This window comes from Hemicordylus capensis, chromosome 4 (genome assembly GCF_027244095.1).
Source record: "Hemicordylus capensis ecotype Gifberg chromosome 4, rHemCap1.1.pri, whole genome shotgun sequence".
NCBI lineage: Eukaryota > Metazoa > Chordata > Lepidosauria > Squamata > Cordylidae > Hemicordylus > Hemicordylus capensis.
This window is the reverse complement of record NC_069660.1, coordinates 25,282,892-25,308,184: the sequence shown is the minus strand read 5'-3', so window position 1 is coordinate 25,308,184 and position 25,293 is coordinate 25,282,892. Positions and strand designations below refer to the sequence as shown.

The window sequence follows — 25,293 nt, the reverse complement described above, 5'->3', positions numbered from 1 at the left end:
ACGGCTGCAGTTGTGGTCTCTGAAGCCTTTGGGTCAGGTCACTCCACACGTAAGGAGCCTCCCATGCTCAGTTTACAGAACGTTTGTGTTTAGTGATTCCACGTCTGTGCTGCCTTTCTTCCAAAAATTGGCACTCAGGGTGGTGTACTATACATACAGGCAAGTAAAAATGACACCTTGTAATAAAACACAGTTGGCTTGTTTGCAGGCCCCAGAACAGGGTTGGAGGAGCTCCCAGTTAGGGTGGGAGAGCTGTGCACTCTCCTGATGGGAGGTCACGTGAATGAAAAGCAGGAAGAGGGGAAGAGTGATTGAGGCGGGTCTCACGATCCATGAGACCCGCTTTTGTCAAAACTGCGGGGAGAGCGGAATAAGCCCGCTCTCCCCGCAGACGAGCGGGCATGGAGCCCTGGGCGACCGGATCGGCCGCCCACACGATGGCCAGCTCCGAGACGGAGCTGGCGGGGGTTGGGGAGCTCGGGGGCCGTGCGGCCCCTGGAAGCCCCAGTGAGCACGCAGGGCATACTGGGGAGACCCCTGAGCCGAGAGGCTGCTTTTAAGCCTCCCGGCCGGGGGTCTACTCATGAGTAGGCATGGCACGGAGCCGCGCCCATGAGCAGTTAGCCTGGGTTTGTGGAGTGCTCACTCCGCAAACCCGGGCTAAGGGGTGGGCTACAGGAGCGGGTTAGCCACTCCAGAACCACCGGGCTCGGCTGCGAGCCCGGTGGTTCTTACAATCACAAAAATCGGGCTAGGATTTTCCTAGCCCGATATTTGTGATGGTAAGAATAGCCCCATTGTGTGGGAGGCGGGAGCTGGATAGGATGGCTTTTCATCTTGAAATGCTGGCGACAGGATGTGGGTTTGGCCCGTCTATCCTACCCAGCTCCCGCCCTCCACACAATCCCTCTCCCCTCTTCCTGCCTTGATGTTTGGGTTCACATGACTGCTGAACAGGAGAGCACATGGCTCTCTTACCCTGACTGGGTGCTCCCTCGCCCCTGTTTTGGGTCATGCGAACAGGCCTAATGGCTCACATATCATGTAGCAACAGGTGTGTCCGTGGTTTCCACAGCCCTTGAAATCCCACCAGGAGCTTTCCCAGATGGGCAGCTTTACTGCAGCAGAAAGTGTTTAAAGTTAAGCTGTTTTGAGCACTGTACCAAAGTGCTGTCTTTCAAAGTATGTATATAGTGCACAGTAACTGCGAATCGTCAGGAGCAAAACGGAATATTGCCATTGGTTGTATGAACAGCATCTTCTGTCGCCATCCGGATATTGCTGTAAATGGTTCCTTTGGATGAAACTGCATTTGGTCACCTTCTGAAAAAGCTCCAGAATGGCTTGCAAAGGCGGGGAGGCTCCGTGTCTACTAAGGATGGCGTACTCACATTGCTGCAGCTACTCCCATTGGGAGTAATGGGGGTAGCAGTGGGAGTGTGAGGATGCACTCCTTAGCAAGCACAGGCCCTCCATGCCTTTGCAAGCTGTACCAATGGGGTTGAAAGTGCCACAGAAGCAGCGAGCACACCTGTTGCATACATGGGTGGCTCACTGCACGATGAGCAAGCCAATATTTATATTTCTTTTTAAATTGTTGTTGGTTTTAATGGTTTCTGTTTTTTAATTGTAAACTGTCCTGAGCCATTTCGGAAGGGCGGTATAAAAATTGAATTAATTAATTAATTAATTAATAGTCAGCAAACCATTTAAAACTACAGCTAACCCCTGCTAACTGAGCAAAGATACACCTTTTAAAGTGGTGATTCTCTTATATTGAGCAGGGGGAGGGCTAATGGCCCTATCCAGCCCCAGCAAAGCATCCCTACAGTGGCTGTCGCTGGTATCTGCCTTATGTTTCTTTTAGATTGTGAGCCCTTTGGGGACAGGGGACTATTTTATATATATATTATTTAATTTTCTTTATAAACTGCTTTATGAACTTTGGTTAAAGAGCAGTATATAATAATAATAATAATAATAATAAGTTGTAGTAGTAGTAATAGTAGTAGTCGTAGTACTAAAACTAACAACACAGCCAGTGTGGTGTAGTGGTTAAAGTGCTGGACTAGGACCGGGGAGACCTGAGTTCAAATCCCCATTCAGCCATGAGACTAGCTGGGTGACTCTGGGCCAGTCACTTCTCTCTCAGCCCAACCTACTTCACAGGGTTGTTGTGAGGAGAAACTCAAGTATGTAGTACACCGCTCTGGGCTCCTTGGAGGAAGAGCGGGATATAAATGAAATAAATAAATAAATAAATAAATGGGTAATAAATAACCCAAGACAACAGAAAACACCCACAGCAAACCAAAGGTTCAAGAAATAGTTCAAGTTAAAAACACTAGGTGGAACAGCAGAATTGTAATTTGTCTGTGGAAAGACAACAGAGTGGGCGGTCTGGTTAACCTCAACAGACAGGGAGTTCCAAAGTATAGGTGCCACCACTGAGAAGGTCCTGTCATGGATTGCATCAAGTCACGTCTCAGAGAAGAGTGGGACTTGGAGCAAGGGCCCTCAGAAGATCTCAGCCACTGGGCAATGGATGGAAGTGGGGCAATGGATCCCACTTCAGCCCCTGCAGGTGGTGTTCTGCTTTGGGCTGAAGTGAGTTGAAGCAGGTCAAAAAAAGCCAAACCCAAATAGACTCCTGAAGGGATTACATATCCCTAATAATCAGCCGTCAACCCTCACAGTATTTTGAGGGTCGGCAGTGCAGAGGGGGCCTTTTTGACACCAATCATTTTCTGTAAAAATAAAAACTGATGAAACAATCAATTATACTCACCTTGCCAGCCCTCTTTTATGTCCAGCTGCATTCACACATATGATACATGCTTTGCAAAAGCTGAGAGTGATTAAACTTATTTTAAAATTGGTCTCTCCAAAATCCAGCAAAAGGGCCCATCCATTCCCCTCATGCCAATTCCCCCCATTCCCACACATCATTTCACCCTGTAAGTTTTCCTTTCTGTGACGATTAGAAGATTTGAAGTGGGAGCAAGTTGGGGCAGGGGACAAGGACAATAAGAAAATAACACTGGAGGTTCCAGTCATGAGCACCAAAATAATGTGTAATTTGTCAAATAATTATTACCTATAAAGCCCTAACAACCTAGGCCCTGAGGTATTTAAGAGAACGTCATAAGAACATAAGAACAGCCCTGCTGAATCAGGCCCAAGGCCCATCCAGTCCAGCATCCTATTTCGCACAGTGGTCCACCAGATGCCACTGGAAGCCTACAGGCAGGAGTTGAGGGGAAGCCCTCTCTCCTGCTGTTATTCCCCTGCAACTGGTACTCAGAAGCATCCTGCCTTTGTGGTTGGAGGTGGCCTTTAGCCCTCCAACAGTCTTCTTCACCATGAGCCCCACCGCCTGTTTCTTCTGGAGAGGTTGCCGCCAACTCATTTGGCTGCCAGCTACTCAGGAATGGGACTTCTCTGTTGCGGCCCCTGGACTTTGGAATGTGCTCCCTGTTGAAATAAGAGTCTCCCCATCTCTGGAAACTTTTAAAAAGGCACCGAAGACACATTTATTCACCCACACTTTTAATTGGATTTCTGGTTTTATGTGTTTAATGTTGGGTTTAAATAATTTTAATGTTTGTTTAAATAATTTTAATTGTTTAATTTAGTTTTGATTTTATTTGGTTGTGGTTTTTTTGGTGTAAACCGCCCTGAGCCATTTTTGGAAGCGTGGTATATAAATCCAATCCAATCCAATCCAATCCAATCCAATCCAATCAATCAATCAATCAATCAATCAGTGTCTTTGTCCCTCACAAGCAACTTTCTTGCGGGACTTCCTTCTGCCCAAAAATTCTGTGTGTGGGGGTGGGTGGCATGGGGGGGAGGGGGGCTTTGGTTGGTGTCCATTTTCTGCTTTTATTCCACTTTGCTTTCAAACAGTGCCAAAACCACTGATGTGAGAAGCAAAGACATGTGTTTTCTTCTCTGCTTTGCACAGCTGACTGGTATCAAGCACAGAAGTCAAACAGTCCAAAGTTCAGTTTTCACTCCTGTTAAGTGTCTGCCCACTCACTCACATCTCTTCCCCCCTCCACTTTCCTTTCTCTGTGTGACCAGATTTCATACTCTCCGGCATAGGTTGGTTAGTAACTTGATCAAAACAGTTTCCATTGTTAAACCTGAGAAGGTTAAAATTACCTTCAAAACTGATGTGGTGGTGGTATGTTCTATAGAATATCTGCAACTCAGAGAGGAGCCTTTACTATCTGCTCAAATGAGGGGATTGCCATGGCTCCAGTCTTGGATGCTGAGAACTCAGACAGGGAAGGAACCATGCCCAGAGAGGGCCCCAGAAATACCTGCTTGAGTCTCCCAAGCCTCAGGAACTAGGGTTGCTGGTGTTTCCTTCACCAGAGGAGGCGGTCCTGCTTCCCTCCTATGGAGTCTTTCACCTCAGAACCCTCTGTGGGGCATTACCCTGACACTATCATCCTACAATCAGGGCCAACAGGAGGCTTCCCATCCCCAATCATGCAGTGCCAAAGCCTTTCAGGGGAACAGAGGATGGCCCCTTTTCTCATGACTCCTCTCTGAGCAGTGACTCTGAGTCTGACCCAGAGGCACTTGGACCAACACTAGACCTAATCCCAGGCCTTCAGACACTGGGCCGGGGTCTGAAACAGCCCCAGAACTGGAGTTTCCTACAGAACCTGAGTCCCCCCAGGGGACTGCCTCCCACCCAGGGGCATAGCAAGGTTGGAGTGGGCCCAGAGACAAGTTTTTAAAATGGGCCCCCCCATCACTGAAGCTCAGTTCATGAAGTAAAGAAATGTTAAATGAGGCTGAATAGTGGTAACAAAAAGCATGGTCTTGTGGTAGCAAGCATGACTTGTCCCCTTAGCTAAGCAGAGTCTGCCCTGGTTGCATCTGAATGGGAGACCTGATGTGTGAGCACTGCAAGATATTCCCCTCAGGGGATGGAACTGCTCTGGGAAGAGCAGAAGAGGCTCCAGGGTCCTCACCTGGCACCATCTCCAAGATAGGACTGAGAGAGATTCCTGCCTGCAACCTTGGAGAAGCCTCTGCCAGTCTGTGAAGACAATACTGAGCTAGATAGACCAATGGTCTGACTCAGTATATGGCAGTATGTGCCACAATAGAACAACATCCTAAATTTTTTTTAAAGGTTTTGTAAACTGTGGACGATGCAAGTCATTTAATGGTACTAGAGAACGACATGCTGTCCTGGTAGCTCCAGGTCTTAACACTCACCTCAGTTTTGGAGGTTGAATACAACTGAAGGAAGCCTGGGCGGGTGTGTGGCTGGGGGAGGCAGTCATGTGACTTTCCTCTAGCCCCCCCCAAGGCAGTGGGCCCCCAGACAACAGTCTCCCCTTGCCCTATTATAGTTACGCCCCTGCCCCCACCCACCCACACCATTGAACTCCCTCATTTCTGCATGCCAATCCCAACAATAGGCAGACAGGACTGAGGAGAGACATTATAGAGGTCTGTAAAGTCATGTATGGTGTGAATAAAGTTGATAGAGATAATTTCCCCTCCTCTCTCATAATACTAGAACCAGGGGTCATCCCATGAAACTGATGGCCAAGAAATTTAGGACTGACAAAAGAAAGTACTTATTCACACAACTCATAATTAACCCGTGGAATTCTCTGCCACAATATGTGATGACAGCCAAGAGCCTAGATGCCCTTAAGCAGGGTTTAGATAAATCATGGAGGACTGGTCTATCAGTGGCTACTAGTCGGAGAGCTATAGGCCACCTCCAGCATAAGAGGCCAGTTGCCTCTAAATACCAGTTGCAGGGGAGCAACAGCAGGAGAAAGGGCATGCCCTCAGTTGGCCACTGTGTGAAACAGGATGCAGGACTAGATAGGCCTTGGGCCTGATCCAGCAGGGGTGTTCTTATGTCCTTATGAGGAAGACTGCCCGACTCCAGTTCAGAAGGCTGCCTCTTTAAGGATTTTGCTCTCCAAGCAGGGAGGTGGAGCCCAAGAGGGGTAGCCTGAATTCAGAAGTAACAGCAATAACTTGCTTTTTTAGCATGACATCAGACAGCAACTTAAACAAACAGTTCCACATCAACTTGATTTGAAACAGGCTTCCTTTTTCCTTAGGAAAAGTATTTCCCTTGTGACAAAATTGACACACATAAATTACATACACTCAAGGCAGAATGTACAGAGGGAAGTAAAAAATAAAATAATCCACAAATACATCAAACAATTTCCTAGTCTTCTCTTCTGCAGTAGCAAACATAACTATGTGATGACATCCAGACTGCTGACATTATTTGGCTGACATCCAGACTGCTGCTATAATGGAGGAGAAGTTTCTATCAATCTCCCTTTGCCTCCTGAAACTATGTCCCTGAGGACTATGAAACCCTCAGGGGCATATTTTCAGCCAGCATGGTGGTCTTTGGAGTGAAGGGCAGATTGACAAAAATTGCTTCTCTCCACTATCACCACTGCAGCAATAAAGCACCAGTGCTGCATTAGTCTGGATGTCTGCCATTATTGTTGTTCTGCTTTTTGACAAAAAAAATTAAACATTGAAACCAATAAACTGCCCAGAGACTTGGATTTTGGGTGGTATACAAATGTGTTAAATGAATGAATGAATGACCAATATGACAAAATGATTTGGTAGCACGATTCTGCCTTTAGTGTATCATCCTGAAAAGAAGCTAGAACCTGTAGATGGAAGGAGGAGTTGCTAAACTTTCCAGTCTCCTAGATTTCTAGTTAGGAATTCCTTCAGTTTCCTGTTCAAAAAGGGCTTTAAAACAAAACCAATTTTAAAAGGACACAAGCAAAAGCCACTGAAGAGAACCTACACTGGACTGAAGACACTGGACAGTTGCTCTCCCCTGCTAAATATAAGAGAGCTGTCAGTTTTAAAAGTGCCTCTTTGCTCATTTAACAGGGGCCAATGTCCTTTTCAAAGATCTGCTTGTGGTGGTATGTTAGATTGAGTACTGGTGCTGGGGTAATCACTCAGCCACCTCCTTCACATACAATCCAAACTTCACATGCAATCCAAACAATCCATAAACAAAAAGTAACCCTGCTTTCTGGCCCTCAAATTTCTGCTTCCCCATAGATTTGTCTACCATTAGGTTTGAATGGTGCGGGTGCGCCCTTTTCCTAAGTAGCAAATCTTGGTTCATAAAAGTACAGCCCCTTCCAAATATGTTCAGTGTAGAACAGGGCTGCTCAACTTAGGCCCTCCTGCAGATGTTGGCCGACATTTCCCATAGATCCCTGGCTATTGGCCACTGTGGCTGCGGATTATGGGAGTTGTAGTCCAAAAACAGCTGGGGGGCCGAAGTTGAGCAGGCCTGGTGTAGAGGCTGCAGCTGAACTTCAAGCCATGACAATGTTCCAATAATAATAACAGACTCCTAATGGAAGACACACAGCAACAGACAGGGCCATCCTTAGAGAGTCCTGGTGAGGTTCGGGGCCTGGGGCAAATCAGCCAGTGCGGGGGGCCCTTCCAGTTAATTCTAATGGGAATTAAAAGAGCGGGGCCAGGGGTGGTCGCCCTGCTTGCCATGCCCTAAGGACAGCCCTGGCAACAGAGGAAGAGCCCAAATTCCGGAAGAGTTGCACAATTCTTAGTTCTTAACGTTCCATGCCAGAATGTTCCATGGTAACATTCCCCGCAAAGGATCCCTCTGTCTTTGCTGGGCGGATAGATTGCTTGCCCAAACGCTTGCCGAATGCACCCGTCAGTGCGGCGAGTCGGGGGCTGGAAAGCATTGCCCCGCCCCTGGAACTCCCAAAATGCATCACATGAGTTCACAGTGTATTTTGGAGATCACCAATGCCGGACAGGAGCCCCACAGTCTCCCAGCTCTGGCTGTAAGCAGCCGGGGCTGGCAGACAATTACAAAAGGGCCTAAGAGAGCATATCTCTTTTAAGCCCTTTAATAGGGTAGCCTCTTTGCAGGGTTTGCTGCTGCACTGGCTCCCAGTGGTTCTTATGATTAGCAAAGACCGGGCTGGGTGTCTTAGGCTTTTTTAGGCTGATCGTAAAAACAGCCTCAGGAAATTGTAACCACAGATCTCCTCCATTGTGTCTCGTTTGGCTCTGAAAATAGACCCGGGCAGAGTTCAGCAGCACAGTGGCTACACAGTCCCCTTTATTGAACCCACATTTACTGTACTATGAGAGCTCAGCTCACATTGGGTAGCATAAAAGTGGCCCAATGAAAGGCAAATGGAAGCAGGCCTGCTTCTCTACATACTGAACTTTCTGTGGACCCATTCAAACCACATTCACACTATGCCGCATTGACCTTGAGGACCAGCTTAGAGATGTGGCCTTGCTTTGCTTTAATGACACAGATGTTGTTTCTTAGAGACTGATCTTCCCCTAGCATACATAAAGTTGCTAGGTCACCACACAGAGATACTGGCTGACATACAGTGAGAGAGCAGCCTAACAGAACTTCCCAACTAACTGCACCAGTGCAGCAGGGAAGAGGCAATTTGTGATGCCTTTCTCTTCCCCAGGAAGCCCTCCATGCCACCCATGCCCTTAAGGGCTGTATAACCCCCAGAGACATATTTTTGGGTGGTACAGAGAGCTTCCTGGGAAAGGGGAGGGTGTCAAAAATTACTAGGGATGTGCACAAATCACAATTTTAAGCGTGATTTGCAGCACATCCCCAGCACTAAACCGAGGAGAGCAGGTGCACACCTGTGCTACTCACCGCCATATCCTGTATTTGTAGCACCAGCCCCCAGCTATCATTACACACTAGCAGCGCGTTCCCCAGCTGCCCTCGTGAGACCCTGGCACGCACATGGCCTGCGTGCATGCGCAACGACCATTTGCGTGGTCTGCACGGTTGCATGGTGCTTGCTGGAGTCACACGAGGGCAGTTGGAGGAAGTGCCACCAGTGTGCTATGATAGCTGGGGGCTAGCAGTGCTAATACAGAAAGTGGCAGTGTGTGGAGGAGGAGCAGGTATGCACCTGCTCTCCTCTGTTTAAAAGGCACTTCAAATCACAATTCATACAGATCCCTAAAAATTGCTGCCTCCAGTAGAGTTAGTCGGGAACTTCCATTTGGTTGCTCTTTCACTGCACCAGTGCATCCTTGCTCTGTACTTCAACAAGTACCTTTAAATACTCAAAGGCCCTGAGCAAACAACCACTGTGCCTACTGCTTGATGTCGCCAGATCTCTTGCCCACTCGCCTGCTCTGGGGCAAACCGAGAGTCCTGCTGGCCACAGCAAGAGAGGGTGAAGGGTGGGCAAGAGGACTGGTGAAAGAAAGGGGCAGGAGGCCCAGTGGATGCAGCCTTGCCTGTTGCCACGGCGTATCTATAGGTCCAGGCATAATCTCTAGTCAAAAGTCCAGCAAACTCAGGAACGTGAGCCCACCTGCCCTTTCCGATCAACAGCACCCACACTATTTAGGAGTGCTTCCTCCTGCACGGTACGGTTGGTGGAGGTCTGATCTATCTCCTGCAAAAAGAGACATACCATATGGCTGATCTCTTAAGACGCACTGTAAGGCCCTCTGGATTACAGCAGTGTTCAGTGATCTTCTGTAATCTGAAATAATTGTTTTGATCAGAGTTCCTGTATTAGCTTATCTCCTAAGGTACTCAGGATAATGAGCTTGGGCTTGCACAACAAGGATGACTTTGAGATATATTGGTGAAAGTTGTATGCTTTTATTTCTTAGTACTGACTGAATTGTTTTAAATGCTTTTTAAAAATATATATTTTTAATTATAATTATGATTGTAAGTCACAGCTGTGTCCTAATAGTGTATTTCCTTGCCTATGTTTGGAAGTTTGTCCCTTATAGACACCATGATCATCTTTTGGGTTGCCACCATATTTGTCATAAACCCAAATCTACTACAATCCTGTTTAGGTTATTTCTATATTGTAGAGAATATTCCTTGGATACACTGTTGAGCCTGTTCCTCCCTTTGCATGTCCTCCTTTCTCCCTTCCTCTGCTCCTTTCAAAGAATTTATAGAGAATGGTACATATTATTAAGAAGGGAACATAGATTCGAGTGGGCTGGTGTGGGCTGTGGATGGAGATTCCTGATATGTGTGAAATCTTGCATGCATGGAATTGCAGTATAACAAAAGTCCTCCGTAGCCCCACAAAAGGTTCATGGGGAAAGGATTCATTTTCCAGGCTGGCATCCAAAGAGTTAACTGCATCAGTTGAATTAGACAGAAGCACAAGAGAATGCCTGCTTAATTCTTCCCCACCCTGCCTGCCACCACCTACCAAGTTTTGCAAACCGACCTCCAAATTCATGTAGATCTGTGGCTTGGAATGCCTCAATCGGTTGCTTACAAATGTCTTGCAACAAGAAACGTAATGCAACTGAGAGTAGCTGCCAATGAACCGAATGACGACTTTCTAAGAAAAATAAGGTCCATGCTAAGTCAATAGATAACTGACCACCAACATTCAACATAAGAATATAGGAAGCTGCCTTATTGGCCAGACCATTGGCCCAACTAACTCAATATTGTTTACACTGACTGGCAGAGGCTCTCCAAGGTTTCAGGCAAGAGTCTCATTCTGCCTTGCAGGTCCTGATGTCTTTGCATTTTTATTTTTATTTTAACTGGCTGCCATCCACTAATGCTGCATTTGTGCAATGATCAAAGATGAACCCATGTAAGAAAGTCACGTAGCTGAGCAAACGTGCATAGTTGCTCAGTCTCTTGCACTCATGGTCTGCCTGTGCAAGTGTTGCACCCGCTCAATTGCATCCTTCCTTGCAATGTGTATGGACTGAGAAGATAGAGTGGACAGAGTGACATTTTTCTCCCTCTCTCATAACACGAGGACCAGGGGTCATCCCATGAAATTGATGGCCAGAAAATTTAGGACTGGCAAATGGAGATACTTTTTCACACAATGTATAATCAACCGATGGAATTCTCTGCCACAAGATGTGGTGAGAGCCACCAGCCTGGATGGCTTTAAGATGGACTTAGATAGATCCATGGAGGACTGGTCTATCAATGGCTACTAGTCTGATGGCTACAGGCCACCTCCAGCCTAAGAGGCAAGATGCCTCTAAATACCAGTTGCAGGGGAGCAACAGCAGGAAAGGGGGCATGCTCTCAGATCATGCCTGTGGACTTCCCAGAGGCATCTGGTAAGAAACTGTGTGAAACAGAATGCTGGACCAGATAGGCCTTGAGCCTGATCCATCAAGGCTGTTCTTATGTTATTCGTTCTTATGAAGTGGTTTCATGGCAGGAGGCATGCCGCAGGTTGCATAATGGTACCCTGTTCCAGCAGCACAACAAGGGTCGGAACCCAAGCTCCCAACTGAGCTAGTGCAATGCTTATCACGGTAAGGCCTGGGGGCCAGTGGGGGCTCCCATCAACCCTAAGGGTGCCCCCCTCCCCCGACTGATTGTTTATTGGGCCCGTACAAAGCTTTGGCTCTGCACAGCCCCCCAGCGCCATGTGGAGACAAAGATGCTCACCATGCAGTGCTGGGCTTTCCCAGCCCAGGGAGTGGGGCTTCTTTAAAGGAAATGAAGCCATTTGGAGCTCCTGCACCATCTTGGAAGGTGTGCACAGAATGCTGGGAAGTGTAGCCCAATGCTTTCTGCACAGAGCTCTTAAGAGAAGGTTCTGTCTCTCTTAAAGAGTCCTCCCAGCACCGAGGAAAGTGCAGTACCCTGCAAAGGTGAAAAAGTGAAAGTACAGTACTGTGAAGGAAGGTGAAAGTGCAGTACTGTGCAAAAGTGCAGTGGGAAATGGCTCACATGGGAAGTTTTCTGCAAAAGTGGACCCTGCTTCAAAAATAGTGAATATTACTAATGCAGTGTTAGTCTGGATGTCAACCAAGAGAGCTTTTCTCATGATCCATGAGAAGAGCTTGCAGGGATGTTGGGTTTAACATATCTTCCCCACAGAATATTGCTATGGCTTCCCTGGGCGGGCGGATTGGAGGCTTGCCCATCAGCTCTTGGGGTCGGGTTACTGGGATGTGCCAGTGAGCGCCACCCTGGTTTCCTTTCTACCTTACTTTCACACAATCACTTCTACCCAGATTTTCCTCTTACCTGGCTTCTAGACAACTGAAAATTGGGAGCACACACAGCTCCCACACCTGGGTAGAACACAATTTTTGATTGTGTGAGTGACCTCAATATGTGCTGATATCAGCTCTGTCATTCTGCTGTATGGAGAGGGAATTAGGGATGGGCCCAGACCGGTCCGGAGGCCATTAAAATAGCCTCTGGTTCGGTTCGGGTGTGGGGGCCCCTTTAAGAGCGGCGGGAGGGTTTACTTACCCCTCCCGCCGCTTTCCCGCTCTGGTGCCCGTAATCCTTAGAGTAATTGGGGCGGCAGGACACCTCCCTGTCGCCCCTTCCCCAAAGTTGCTTCAAAAAATTCCCAGGAGTCCTTTGCGCGCGCACACACATCACAGAGACGTGCACGCGTGCTCGTCTTTGTGACGTGTGCACGCAAAGGACTCCTGGGAATTTTTTGAAGCAACGTCGGGGAAGGGGTGGCAGGAGGTGTCCTGCCGCCCCAATTACTCTAAGGATTACGGGCACCAGAGTGGGAAAGCAGCGGGAGGGGTAAGTAAACCCTCCCCCCGCTCTTAAAGGGACCCCCCCACCCCAGTGCTGGACCGCAGTTGGTGGTTCCGTGCACACCCCTAGAGGGAATCCATTTAAAAAGAATTTATTCCAGCTTATCTGTCTGTCTATCTATCTATCTATCTATCTATCTATCTATCTATCTATCTATCTATCTGTCTTAGCCAACACTTCTTTGTCCACATGAAGAAGCTCAGTCAGCAAAACATTTCAGGCACACAATTTACCTTGGCTTGAATAGTAAATGCTTCATCAATTCATGAATCCTTCCTTTGTTTTAATTATGCAGTTTCCTGAATGTCGTTTTGTGGTGCTCAGAAAGAAGGCCCTGGTTCAACTGAACACAGAATGCTTGTGCAGTTCCTGGATTAAAACCTAAAATGGAGGCATCTCTCTCCCTCCCTCTCCGCAGCACTACTTGTTGTTTGTTGGCATCGTGACATGCGGAAAAGGCTTTGATGCCATTACGCTCCCACAGAAGGCATCAGTCATGGCTTACTAAAAGAGTGATGTGTGCCTGAAGCAATATCTGGGTAATTGTGATTATATCAAACATGTAGCCTTCCAGTGTAAATATATCATCCATGCAATCAGAAATTAGGCTTCCTGCCATCGGTCATGTTAAGAAACCAGCTTTATAGGAAGTGTGCTGTTTACACTCATGCCTCTTAATTTGATGTAGTGCTCCATTTTTTAAAAGAATAAAACCAAATTTCAGGATTTTTTCAGAATAAAAACTCCCCCCGCCCGCCCCAGGATACAACCAAAGCAAAACTGACAATCGGGTAAAGGCTTGCTACACTTTTTTAAATTTTGTTTTTGTTTTTCAATGTATATAAGGCACAATCCTTTCTTTCTGAATGTGTACACAGATCAATTTAAAATGAATGGGAACTACATAGGTGCCAAAAATCACATTGACTTCACTGAGGATTGCCCTGAAAGTGTTCCTGGAAGTGTGAGTGTCTGCAGGGTTATACCTCGTCTAGGAGGAGGGACCATCACTTGATGGCAGAATAAAAATACTCAGAATTCTATCATTCTGCTGGTTCTCCAGATGTTGCTGAACTACAATTTATTGCAGCTAGGGATTGTGGGAGTTGTAGTTCAGCAACATCTGGAGTACCACAGGTTGGGAACCCCTGCCTTGGAGTGCTCAAAGCTCTTCTTCCTACACTTTATCTCTTTAATATTTACAACTTAATGCCATAGGAAGCTGCCTTTACTGAGTCAGCTCTATCTAAATAATTGTTGTCTACACTGGCAAGGGGGCAGCTCTTTGTGGTTTCAGACAGGGGGGTTTCCAAGCCCAATCTGGAGATGCCAGGTTTGAACCTGAGGCCTTCTGCATCCAAAGCTGCTGCTTCCCCACCGTGCTGAGCAATGATCCCTCATCCTACAGCTGCTCTGGCTGTTCATATTTACCAGGGATGATTCCTATTTTCTGAAAATTCATTTTGAATTCAAATCAAATTAGAATCTGGTCTGAAACTTACAGTCAAATTCAAATTGAATTTGAATAGATTTGACCCTGTTTTGATGCCTTTTAAAACCAATCAGGGGGCCTGAATGGTTTAAAGAGAGAGAGAGAGAGAGAGAGAGAGAGAGAGAGAGAGAGAGAGAGAGAGAGAGAGAGAGAGCGCCAAATGGCTCTCAAAACGAATTCAAATCGAATTTCAAAAATTGAATTTGAATTTGAATTGAATTGCCTTAAGAGATTATTCAACTCAAATTTGAATCACTTGAATCATGCAGATTCGATTTGAATCTACAGGAAAAGTGACTGGGCCTGTTGACAAGCCTAGAGAGTGGAACTGGTGGGTCAGGGAATCAATGCTGAACCTGGTGAGTCAAGGGTGGAGCCAGAACAGGGTCAATGCTGCCTTTCATGCCATAATACTGGTGAGCAGCCAAAACCTTGTTCTATTGGTTGGACCAATAAAACACTAATTGGCAACTCAGTGTATGGTTGACCCAAAGCTATAAGAAAGCAGTAAATTTGCTCTGGCCCAGTTTAATTAGAATTGTGTACCTTTCTTGTATAATGGGCCATCATGACCCGTGGCATACTTTAACCAGTTTGTGACACAAGTCTATTAGCAAATAGTCAGTCCTGAGAATCTGAGTGGTACAGACAGGCCTTATAATAATTAAAAAGGGGTTTAAGATTGACAATCTAATATTCACAAGTATGTCAGAAAGACAAGAAAGAGTGACATGTTCAATGCCCAAAGGACAAGAGCTGAACTGAGACATAAAGGCTATTCTCATGTGTGGTAGAAACCAGGCTAAGGGAGCCCCGCTAAGGGCAACCCACTTAATTCCCCCCTCCCCTTAAACGAGGTTAGCGGAGCGCATGCTCCACTAACCCCGTTTAGTTGGTATTGTGTTGCAGCTCCGCATCATGGCCACTCACTCATCTCCTGTGTCACATCTAATTTGACCCTCAGATAGTAGGACTGGGAAATACCACTCTGCTTGAGACTCTGGAAATCTGGTGCCAGGCTATACTGAACTAGAAGCATAAATCACGTTACAAGACAGTTCCCCATACCCTTATTGGGTTAAACACTGAAAAAAAGGCATCTAACTCTTAGATCAGCTTGGAAATACATTGCATAGGATTATCATTCCTTAGCATTTTTTAAATGCCATAGATGAATTAGGTTGTTACCTGAGCAGGGCTGCACAACTTTAGCCCTACTGCAGATGTTGGACTACAACTTCCTTGATCCTTGACTATTGGCCACTGTGACTGGGGATGATGGGAGTTATAGTCCAAAACCAGCTGGAGGGCCAAAGTTGTGCAGCCCTGCCTTTGAGGTATGCAAAATACACCGTAAGAGAGAAACTACAGGAATGCTATGATTTTAATAATTAATTTCCATGGGTATTCCACATTGTGCAGACAACAACACATACACATTCATGCACATGTGTGTGTGCGCGCACACACACACACACACACACACACACACACACACACAGAGTATATTCTGCACTGGACATCCCAAAATTCCATACAGACAAACTAAAAATAAAAGGGAAAGGTTGGGATGTGATCAGAGGTGAAAATAACTTTTGTTGGGGTCCATGGGATCCTACTGGAATCTCCACAGATTTCACCTTTCCTTTCCTTTTAAATAGCTACATGCACATATAAACACAGGAGTTACGTCTTGGGTCCAAAGCAAGTGATAAATTGTAATGAAGAATATGTGGTTGAATCGAAATTCTAGATGGTCCACATCTGTGTTCTCAAGAGTTAGACACTGGTTTGGAAGACTCTTTTGCCACACAGCCTGGCTACCCACCTCCCACATAGGTGGTGAAGCTCTAGAACAAGGTGGGTGGCATCTTAAGGGCTTCAAAGCTATGAAGGCATGCATGGAAACATGACTGAGCCTTTCACAGAAGACCCCAAGAGAAAATGTAACATTTGTGGCATTTCCCTTATGAGTGAAACTGTGAGCAACCTTTTCCCTGCATTTATTCAGCTATCATTTAATAGCCTTATTAAGTAAGGCTATTGAATTTCATGAATTTCAGTAAGATTCAGTAAGGCTATTGGGGGCCAATGAATGTTGCCTTGTGGTGGCCCATGGATCACCAGATGACGCTCACAACTGTAGCCCGTCATCTAATCCTACAGCTATAAAGACTTATTTCTCTTCTATAAATAAAAGAGAAATTTTTATTTCTCTTCCACCTCACTCTTTTGATTCCTCATTTCTACCATGCGGTGCCCACAAATACTCTTTAATGGATTTAATTAGGAACAACATAGATAGATATTCTTTCTTAAATACTTGCCTTTCCCTGCAGGACATTATCCGGTGTGCTTTGTAATCCTGCAGTTCCTTCTACTGTGATGGCTACCTCTGGGGTTTCTGCCGTTACCTCCTGTTGGCTTTGGTCTTGTGTTTTGTTCTTGTCTTTTGCTTTTTCCACTTTGAAAAGTCTGTCGAAAAAGGTTAACTCTTTGGGCTTGGACGGAACGGCATCCTCTGCCTCAGCTGGCCCTGTGAGTTCAATTTCACTGAGAGATGCTTCACTTAGGGTTTTATCTGAAGCTTCTTCTGGCACAGCTGCAGCAGGAAGGCCCACAGCCTCACTCGACGCTTTGTTCGCTCGGGCTGCTTCTGAGCTGACATCAAGTTGAGCCGATGCAACTGATGACTTTGTCGCCGGCTCGTCGGTACGTCCTGGTACAGGCCGTGAAAATGCAAAGACAAAACGAGATTTGGCAGCTGGCGGGGCTGCCTTGGCCTCCTTCCCGAGATTATTTCCATTGGCCTCAGAGACGGAGCTTATCTCCATTGTCTTCTGGGAAGAAACAGCCACATTATCCTGGACAACACTCACTCTTCCATCCACTACAAGTGCAAACAAGAAAACAGCAATTATCCATTGCAACAGGAAAGATGCACTATTAATCATAGCTGCCTGCGTCTTTAATGGACTGATTGTAAACTGGGATGGCCAAACAAACCCAGTGTGTACGTGTCATTCTTGTTACAAATTGTGAGCTTTGGCTTATCAACTGGCACGTGGATCCAGGGTGTCAAAACCCACTGAATGGTCATTGGCCCACAACCTATGGTCATATCCCTATGACACAGGAGTGCTCTCCCAAGTCCTAGGATGACAAGGCCAAAAAGGAAGATACTACATATTAGTTACAGCATTTAAATTTGTAAATTAGTCCAGGGACGGGACTGCTGTAGAGCAGAGCAGTTCTGTCTTTAAAGTTGTGCAATTCCAGTTGCACAGTGCGACACCCATTCTTTCCAATGGGTGCCGCAGAACAGTGCTTGCACAACTTTAGGTTGGAGCAGAACTGCTCTGCTCTGCTCTGCAACAGTCCTGCTGGCAGTTACATACACACAGTGGGGCCTGTAGGTGCTCCACTATTCTCATTTTGCTGGGTGGTATGTGAGTCGCGGTTATTATCAGTATTAGTATTAGTATTACAATATTGTAACTTCCTGGCTGTAGTTCTTGTTTGAAACATTAGAAGTTGAGCTTAAATAAGAAGCTATATGCTGGAGAAGACAGAAACAATAGATAAGAGCGTGCTTTTGAGTTCAGTGCATTTAGTTCCTTGATTTTAGAGAACAGAGAAGTTTTGAAAACTAACAAGCATGTTCTGCATTGTGGTGGGAAGTTAAAATTCCCATAAGAAGAGGGAAGCCCTTCCTTACCAGAAAAACTAAAACAATGTCTCCAAAGACAGATATATCAGGAATGTAGAAGTTTTTGTTCACATTTTCTGGAAATTAAGGTTGTGGAAAGGAAGCAAGAAAGGGGGGGAAACCCCACCCCCACCCCCAGCTTTTTATTCATATAATTTACAATCTGGTTGCAAACTCTTTTCAAAGAACTTTTTGTCCACTACTTCCCCCAGTCCAATGTAAAGCACCCTTTAAGCATCTCTTCCTCTTCCCCCATCTGTTCTTTTAAAGGCACATGCTAGTCCAAAGAAACTTTGAGGCTCTTCGCCTGTGTAGCCAAGACCAGACTAAGAAAGCCAAGCCCGAACTTGGCTGTGCATGAGAACCACCGGGATCACACCTGATCCTAGCGGCAAACCTGCCTAGGGAGCCCACCTCCTAAGGGGTAAGCGAGTGCTCCCTTACCCCTGTTTTCTGGATCGTGTGCAGTGCCGGATCATTTTTCCAGATCGTGTGCAGCACCGGCTGCTTTCAGCCAATGCTGCAATGCTGACGAGCACGCACCCATCGCTGGGGATATCCACACCATGCATAGTATGCTTGCACAGTGCATTGTGGGAGTTTTGGGGGCTGGGATGATGTGTCCTGTCCCCTGCACATCTGTGCTGCCAGGCAAAGCAGCGGAGCATCTGGGCGCACAGGACCATGCACCCTGACCCTCCCAGGCCCAGCAGCCGGATCATCTGTGAGGAAGATGAGCTTCTTCTCCCTTCTCTGACACCTGCCCTGACACCCTCTCACGCAATCATGAGAAAGGGCTCTGTGAGTCCTTGCTGCCCGTGAGGATTCCTCTATCACATTTATATGGATGTTCACATGCAAGTAATTGCTGACACAATAAAATAAAGACTTTATACCTTGCTTCAATAAAATTGTTCTGATCAACATGGAAATAATTTTTCCTCCATCCCGTTCTCAAATGGTCCAGTATTTCATTATTAAAGAAGTTAATGCAGAGATGGGCACCCACTTATGTCCTGCTACTGATCTGGCCACCATCAATTGGTCAAGTAGAAACTAAGGATTCCTGGGGGTTCTGGCCCTTCTCCCAGATTCTGGCTGACATCCAAACTAAGTTACTCATGAGTAGTCCCCTTGAAATTAATGGGGCAAATTAGACATTTCTAACTTTTCCCATTAATTCCAATGGGATTAATCATTAAAATAGCTACCAATTACAATTGGCAAGCAGCCTTTTCTCCAAATGGTGGCCCATCTAGTCTTTCTGGGCTGAGGGAAGCCCAGGTCATGGACTCCCAGCCTTGCGAAGTACTGCGGCTTGTAAGTGAATTCTGTTTTTTGTATGAGACAGGAAATAAAATGGCGCTCTCCATATTGGAACCCACTGCCACGGAGTCTAGACCCCAACATGTTAGGGTTTCCAGGGGCTTGGGATGGCATGGTGTGTGGGGTGGGCGGGTGGGGGTTTAGAGTCCCCATATAGATCTACCTCCCAAGTTCCAGATGAGTAAGTAAGTAGTAGTCGTTTATTATGGTCAATGACCAGTCAACATACACACCAAAATATAAACCAGCACAAAACAAAACAAAATCAAAAGAGTAAAACATGATAACACAACATCAGGTTATGCAAAAAATCTCAGTTACAACGAAGTTGTTCCGTCTCAGCTTATAGGCTGCTGCACAGAATCTTGCTGTCCCCGCTGTGACAACTGCATGTTGATCCGCCAAAAGATACTCTTCTGATTGACCAGGCCTATTTTTTAAAAATGCTTCAATCCAGATAGTACGAATGCCCCTATAATAGGCACAGTGTAAAAAAACATGTAAGGCAGACTCAATGTCACCCGAACTACATGGACATAAGCGATTCCTTAGCGAATCTGCCATCCCAAATAGCAGAAGGCAAGGCATTAAACTGTGCCTGTGAAAAGGCTCTCCTCTGGTTTAAGGTGGTCAAGTGGGTGAGGTATGCAGCTGGCTGGGGGTAGTTTGAAAAACCACCTAACGTGTTACTGGTGATAACTAGACTTAAATCCAATTGCTTCTCCATATCTGCCACGCGCTGTTTAATAATTTCTTTGGCAGCATCATAACCCAAAGTCAATAAATATTGCGGTGAGAAGCTATATCTGCCCAAATTGTCATAGAGGCTCTTGCACCAGGATGACTGAAACTCACCTTTCAGAACCAAGGGGGCAATGCCCTGGGGGCAGGCATATAATTTAAGCCAGTAGTTAAATGTATGAAGCCACACCTGTGCCTCAATTCTGGTCAACCCTGTTTCTAAACACAAGATAGCATTCGATACACATCCGGGGACTTGAAAAATGGCACAAAGAACTCCAGATTGCACCACTTCTAAGGGCTTAAAATTACAGGTGGGACAGATCTGAACCCTGTACAATGTTTGTGCCAGTATTTTAGCCTGATACACCCTAACCGCTGCAGGAATGTAATGTCCCCCATTAGTGTGAAAGAATTTGAGTACAGCAGATGCACTCCTCTGTGCACTTGCTGCCACGTATTCACATTGAGGGCTGCACGAACCTTTTGCATGGAAAACTAGACCCAGGTACTTATAGATCTTAACCTGCTCGACCCTGCACCCATTAATTTGCCATTTATGTTCTTTTGGTCTCTTGGCAAATACCATGACCTTGGTCTTTTGTGTATTTATAACAAGCGAATCATCTTCACAGAACTGTGTGAGTTTTCGTAGCACCCTTCTCATACCAACTAGTGTTCTTGATAGTATGGCCGCGTCATTGGCATAAAGTAAAATTGAGATGGATCTACCAACTCGCTTAGGGTTGTCTAAGAGGGGGGATTAAGTAATTAATGTAAAAATTGAACAGAAAGGGAGCTAAAATACATCCTTGCTTAACCCCCTTTTGCGTAGCAACAGGTTCAGACAAGTGGCCTTTAATAATAACTTTAATCTCAATGAGGTGTTTTCGTATAGCATATGGATGAGGAAGAGTAATTGGGGGTCTATAGAGGTATTGGTCAATTTGCTCCAGAGTCAAGATCTAGGGACAGAATCAAAAGCAGCTTTGAAATCAATAAATGCCACATATAAGGAGGAGGAATTGTAGGTATACTTTTCCGCTAAGTGTCTTAGAACCAGGGCCTGATCCAATGTAGATCGACCAACACAAAAGCCAGCCTGTTTGTCTCGAAGGATGTTATCTGTTTCTGCCCAATCAATAAGCTTGTTACAAAGATGTCTAGCATACACTTTGCTAACTATGCTCACAAGTGTATTGGGCAATATTTAGATGGATTTGAGTGCTGACCATTCTTATGAATAGGGACAATAACAGCTGTGTTCCATTCTTCCGGTATACAACCTACCCAATCAATATAGGAGAAGAGATTTGCCAAAACTGGGGCCCACCAATCGAGATCTACTCCGTAAGGATCAGGTCCACTCCAGGTGCCTTGGCTGGTTTTAGTTGGGCCACTAAACTAGCAATTTCTTGAGAGGTAACCAGAGGCCAAGTGGGAAGTGCATCCAAATGGTGTGGTAGGGGTGTACCCCTAGTACAGTTGGCCAGATATACAGTCTTAAAGTATGTCACCCAAGTGTTTGCTGAAATATGACATCCCAACTTCAGGGAGCTCCCTTTGGGACTGGCCCACATGATCCTCCAGAATGTTCTCAAATCTTTCATTCTGGAGGCAGCATACAACCGTTCCCAGGCCTCCTTTGTTGCAGTTCTCCCCCCCCCCCTCCACCTTATCAATGCTTTATACTGCTTCTTCCAATCCAAAATTTCTTGGGCCGTCACCGCATCTGCGTCGGCCCTGTAGAATTTAAATTTTGTAACCATTTTTTTTTGGCTAGAATACAATCCTGATCAAACCAGCTATGGGATTTGCATCCTCTATTGGAGTCCGTTTTAGCGGCCTGGGCCAAATAGTGCTGAATCTTATGGACAAGGGTTTGATAGTGGGTAAGGATGCCCGCATTTGGGGGCTCTGCCAAAATAAGTGTACGGAGATGTAAGCAGTCATCTGCAGCCAAATTATCCTTGATTTGCTTTTCTATCCAGGGAGACAATTTGGCCCTTATTAACCAGGAATCTTCACAATGGTCAAACTGGAGAACCTCCTCAAGGTGAACCCCATCCCCTGGTGTCTCTAATACAGTGGGAGTTGGTCACAATTTCAGATGTGCTGATCCCTCCCTCCCCAACTATTACTACCACAGAGCTACCTAAGAACCATCCTGCTCTGAGGGGAGGAGAGAAGAAAGACCTGACAGAGCCTAAAAGATCAGCATGTAAAGATCTAAACATGTTGCTTGATGTATGCTTCCTTATAGAAACTTTTATGTAAACCATTTTGGGAGGTTTAGATAGATAGATAGATAGATAGATAGATAGATAGATAGATAGATAATCACAGGCCTAAGACATTTTGATGGCCAAGGCAGAAAAATCAAATAGAGCCACCCCCTCAAGCATAAGTAACAAAAGGAACATTTTCTCATCAAGTTCTCCTGTGCACTTGTTGAAATGAGTAGGCAGACTAAGGAGAACTTTTGTGCAGATTGCATCCCTGGCTCTGAACTGCTGCCTGCCACTCTGTTCTCTTAAGGACACCCAAAATCCATGCCTAGCCTGTGGTAGGGCCATCCCATCCCACAGACCACCAGGGAGAGATCCAAGAAGGGCTCCTGTTATATTATCTCCCTGCCTTAGCTGAGGCCTACTTCCTACTTTGCGAATTCTGGTCCTAAAACAATGACTCGGAAAGCTTGCTGGGAGCACTCATTAATCAACATGCATAATGTAGCAGATCCTGGCCTGAAAATAGCATCCTGTCACTCACTCAAGCAAAGCCAACTCAAAGACAAAAGCACGCTACAGTGGATTGACATGGCTTTGATTTCAGAAGCAGTACCAAGGCAGGAAGTACAAGAAAAAGATTTCTGAGGGTGTCTGAAACAGCTGTTCAAAAATATGAGCCAAATGGCTCAGTACAAGACAAAACAGGGCAGTGGAAATCAGGGTGACTTTACATCTCAGCTGTAGACCTGAAAAGGGCTAAACGTTTTGCTTATTTGCGGGTGTCATAGAAAAATGGAAATTCAGTTATTTTTTCCACCTGCCGGATAGTTGCTGGTCTTGTTGTAGCAAGCAGGAATTGTCCCCTTTGCTAAGCACCCTGGTTTGCATTTGAATGGGAGACTACATGTGTGAGCCCTGTGAGATATTTTAGGGTTGCCAGGTTCAGGTGGTAAAAATAGTGGAAATCTGTGACCAAATATTTGGTGCTATTCACCAAAAAAGTCTCTTAAGTCTCCATTTTGTATTTAAAATGTGCAGAAAATTTACATATGCTAATTGGCATTATATATGCATGCTTTTCTAAAAACAGGATAATTTGAGAATAAATAAAACTCACACACCCCCTTTTCCACACAGTTCAAACACCAACCTTACTCTAATCACAGAATCCTATGGGACAAAGGATTCCCATATGGTACATTTTCTTTTCATTTTCAAGGGGGATGGAAACCACCACTAGGGATGTGCACAGAACTGGTCCAGGGCCACGTTAGAGGCCTCTGAACCGGTTCAGAATTGGGCCAGTCCGGCGGTCCGGCACTGGGGGATGTCTAGCTTTAAGGGTGGGGGGGTAGTACTTACCCCTCCCGCCGCTTTTCCCCCTCTGGCGCTCCACTTTGGAGTAAAGTTTTTGGGGTGGCAGCGTTCCTCCCTGCCACCCCTGCCCCCATCATTGGCCAGAAAAAGGAGAAGTGTCCTCCATGCATGTGCCTGTTGCGGTGCACGCAACATGTGACGTGTGCTGCGAGCGCCGTAACGGGCGCATGCATGGAGGACACTCCCCCTTTTTCTGGCCAACGATGGGGGAGGCAGGCTGCTTCAAAAAATACAGGGCTGGGGAAATGGGATGGGAATGGCCAGCACAGCAGCAGCATACAAACAAGCTCCATAGAGCAAATGTAATGCATGAGTAAGCCCATTGTTTCTAATGGGCCTACTCATGGGTAACAGCCACTGCTTGATTTGAGCCACTCGGCGCTTGCAGCAGGATTGCTGGAACTCCGAAACCTAGGGTTGCCAACTTTGTGCTGGCTGAAACTGGGGTGGGGACTCCGAGGGGGGCCAGGGGCATGGCCACCTAGGGGCTTATCTGTTGTTTTTTTAAAAAACACGGCGAAGAGGGATGGCGACAGCGAGAACTCTCCCGCCTCCCAAACGATGTGAATGGCTGCTGCTGTTGAGGTGCTCTGGCCGGGACAGGGCTGAGTGGGATGGGTGCACTGAAGAACTGAAAGCAAAGCACTCACCAGTGACTGACTGGCGGAGGGAGGGACAGAGTCAGAAAGAAGGCAGCGAAAGTCTGCCTTACTCCCCGCCCCCCACCCACCCCCGGCCATCCACTTGACCTGGGAATCATCACAATATCAGCGCATATCCTCCAAGATTTTACTGATGAAAATTATACCAATCTGAATACAATATGTAGGGGGCATGAGGCATAGGGCAGAGCTGGTCTTGTGGTAGCAAGCATGAATTGTCCCCTTTGCTAAGCAGTGTCTGCCCTGGTTTTTATTTGAATGGGAGACTACTTGTGTGAGCTCTGTTAGATATTGGCTGCTCTGGGAAGAGCATCTGCATGCTTGACTGACACAGTATAAGGCAGCTGCCTATGTTCCTAGGGAGCTTTTAGTGACAGAATCAGGCCATGCAAAGAAGCAGGGAGCTGCCAGTGGGGCCACATTAATGAGAAGCAGATGCAGATGGTGACTGAGACCCTGTCTGGTCAAGGGAATGGCTTGAGTCGGTTGACTCTCTGGGTTGCTCTTGTTATTTTAACAGGTTGGTGGACTAACTACACCCATTTACTAAATATGTTGCTATATACACAGTGTAGGGCAGGGAGCTGGGAAGTCTAGAACACTGTCAATCAAATAAATGGGAAATAAATTGTAAAGCGCCCAGAGACATAAGTTTTGGGCAGTATATACATAAGCTACATAAATAAATAATAAACAATTTTTAAAAAACATAACCCCAAAAAACCAGAAGCTTTGTTAAGAGTCCAGTTCAAACACCCCACAAAGACAGGATTGAATCCAGGTTTCCTGTGACATCTTCTAGCCTCGGATGCATGCACTCCCCATTCCCCAGCTTCAGATCCTTGTTTGGGGAAACTCTGGACAGAATAAGCCAGGATTACCCAACACTAGAGGACACAGTGCAAAACTAGGATTCAGTCCTACCTCTGTGACATTGGAACTGGATTCTGATTTCTGATCACTTCACACTGTGCCTTTAAAGGACCTAGAAAACTTGGTTGGAGCAGGAGTATTCCTTGGCAATGATCCAAAAACTTGAACTGAGTACCGGGCGCCTACTTGTGGCATAATTTTAATTAGTATTAATTTGCTGATGGAGCAAAGAGGAACCGTTTAAAGTGGTGGATCTCTTATATTAAGCAGGG

The 25,293-nt window shown here is 46.1% G+C and overlaps 1 protein-coding gene across 4 annotated transcripts in view; it reads right to left on the bottom strand.

The window, feature by feature from the left end:
- BCAS1 (brain enriched myelin associated protein 1) overlaps positions 1 to 16,951 on the bottom strand; it is a 57,538-nt gene extending 40,587 nt beyond the window's left edge. For all 4 annotated transcript variants that reach the window (XM_053248638.1, XM_053248642.1, XM_053248639.1 and 1 more), the window contains exon 1: positions 16,430 to 16,951. In XM_053248638.1, the coding sequence (XP_053104613.1) occupies positions 16,430 to 16,936 (507 nt within the window). In that variant the 5' untranslated portion in view covers positions 16,937 to 16,951. The remainder of the gene's footprint in view (positions 1 to 16,429) is intronic.
- Positions 16,952 to 25,293: the final 8,342 nt, after the last annotated feature.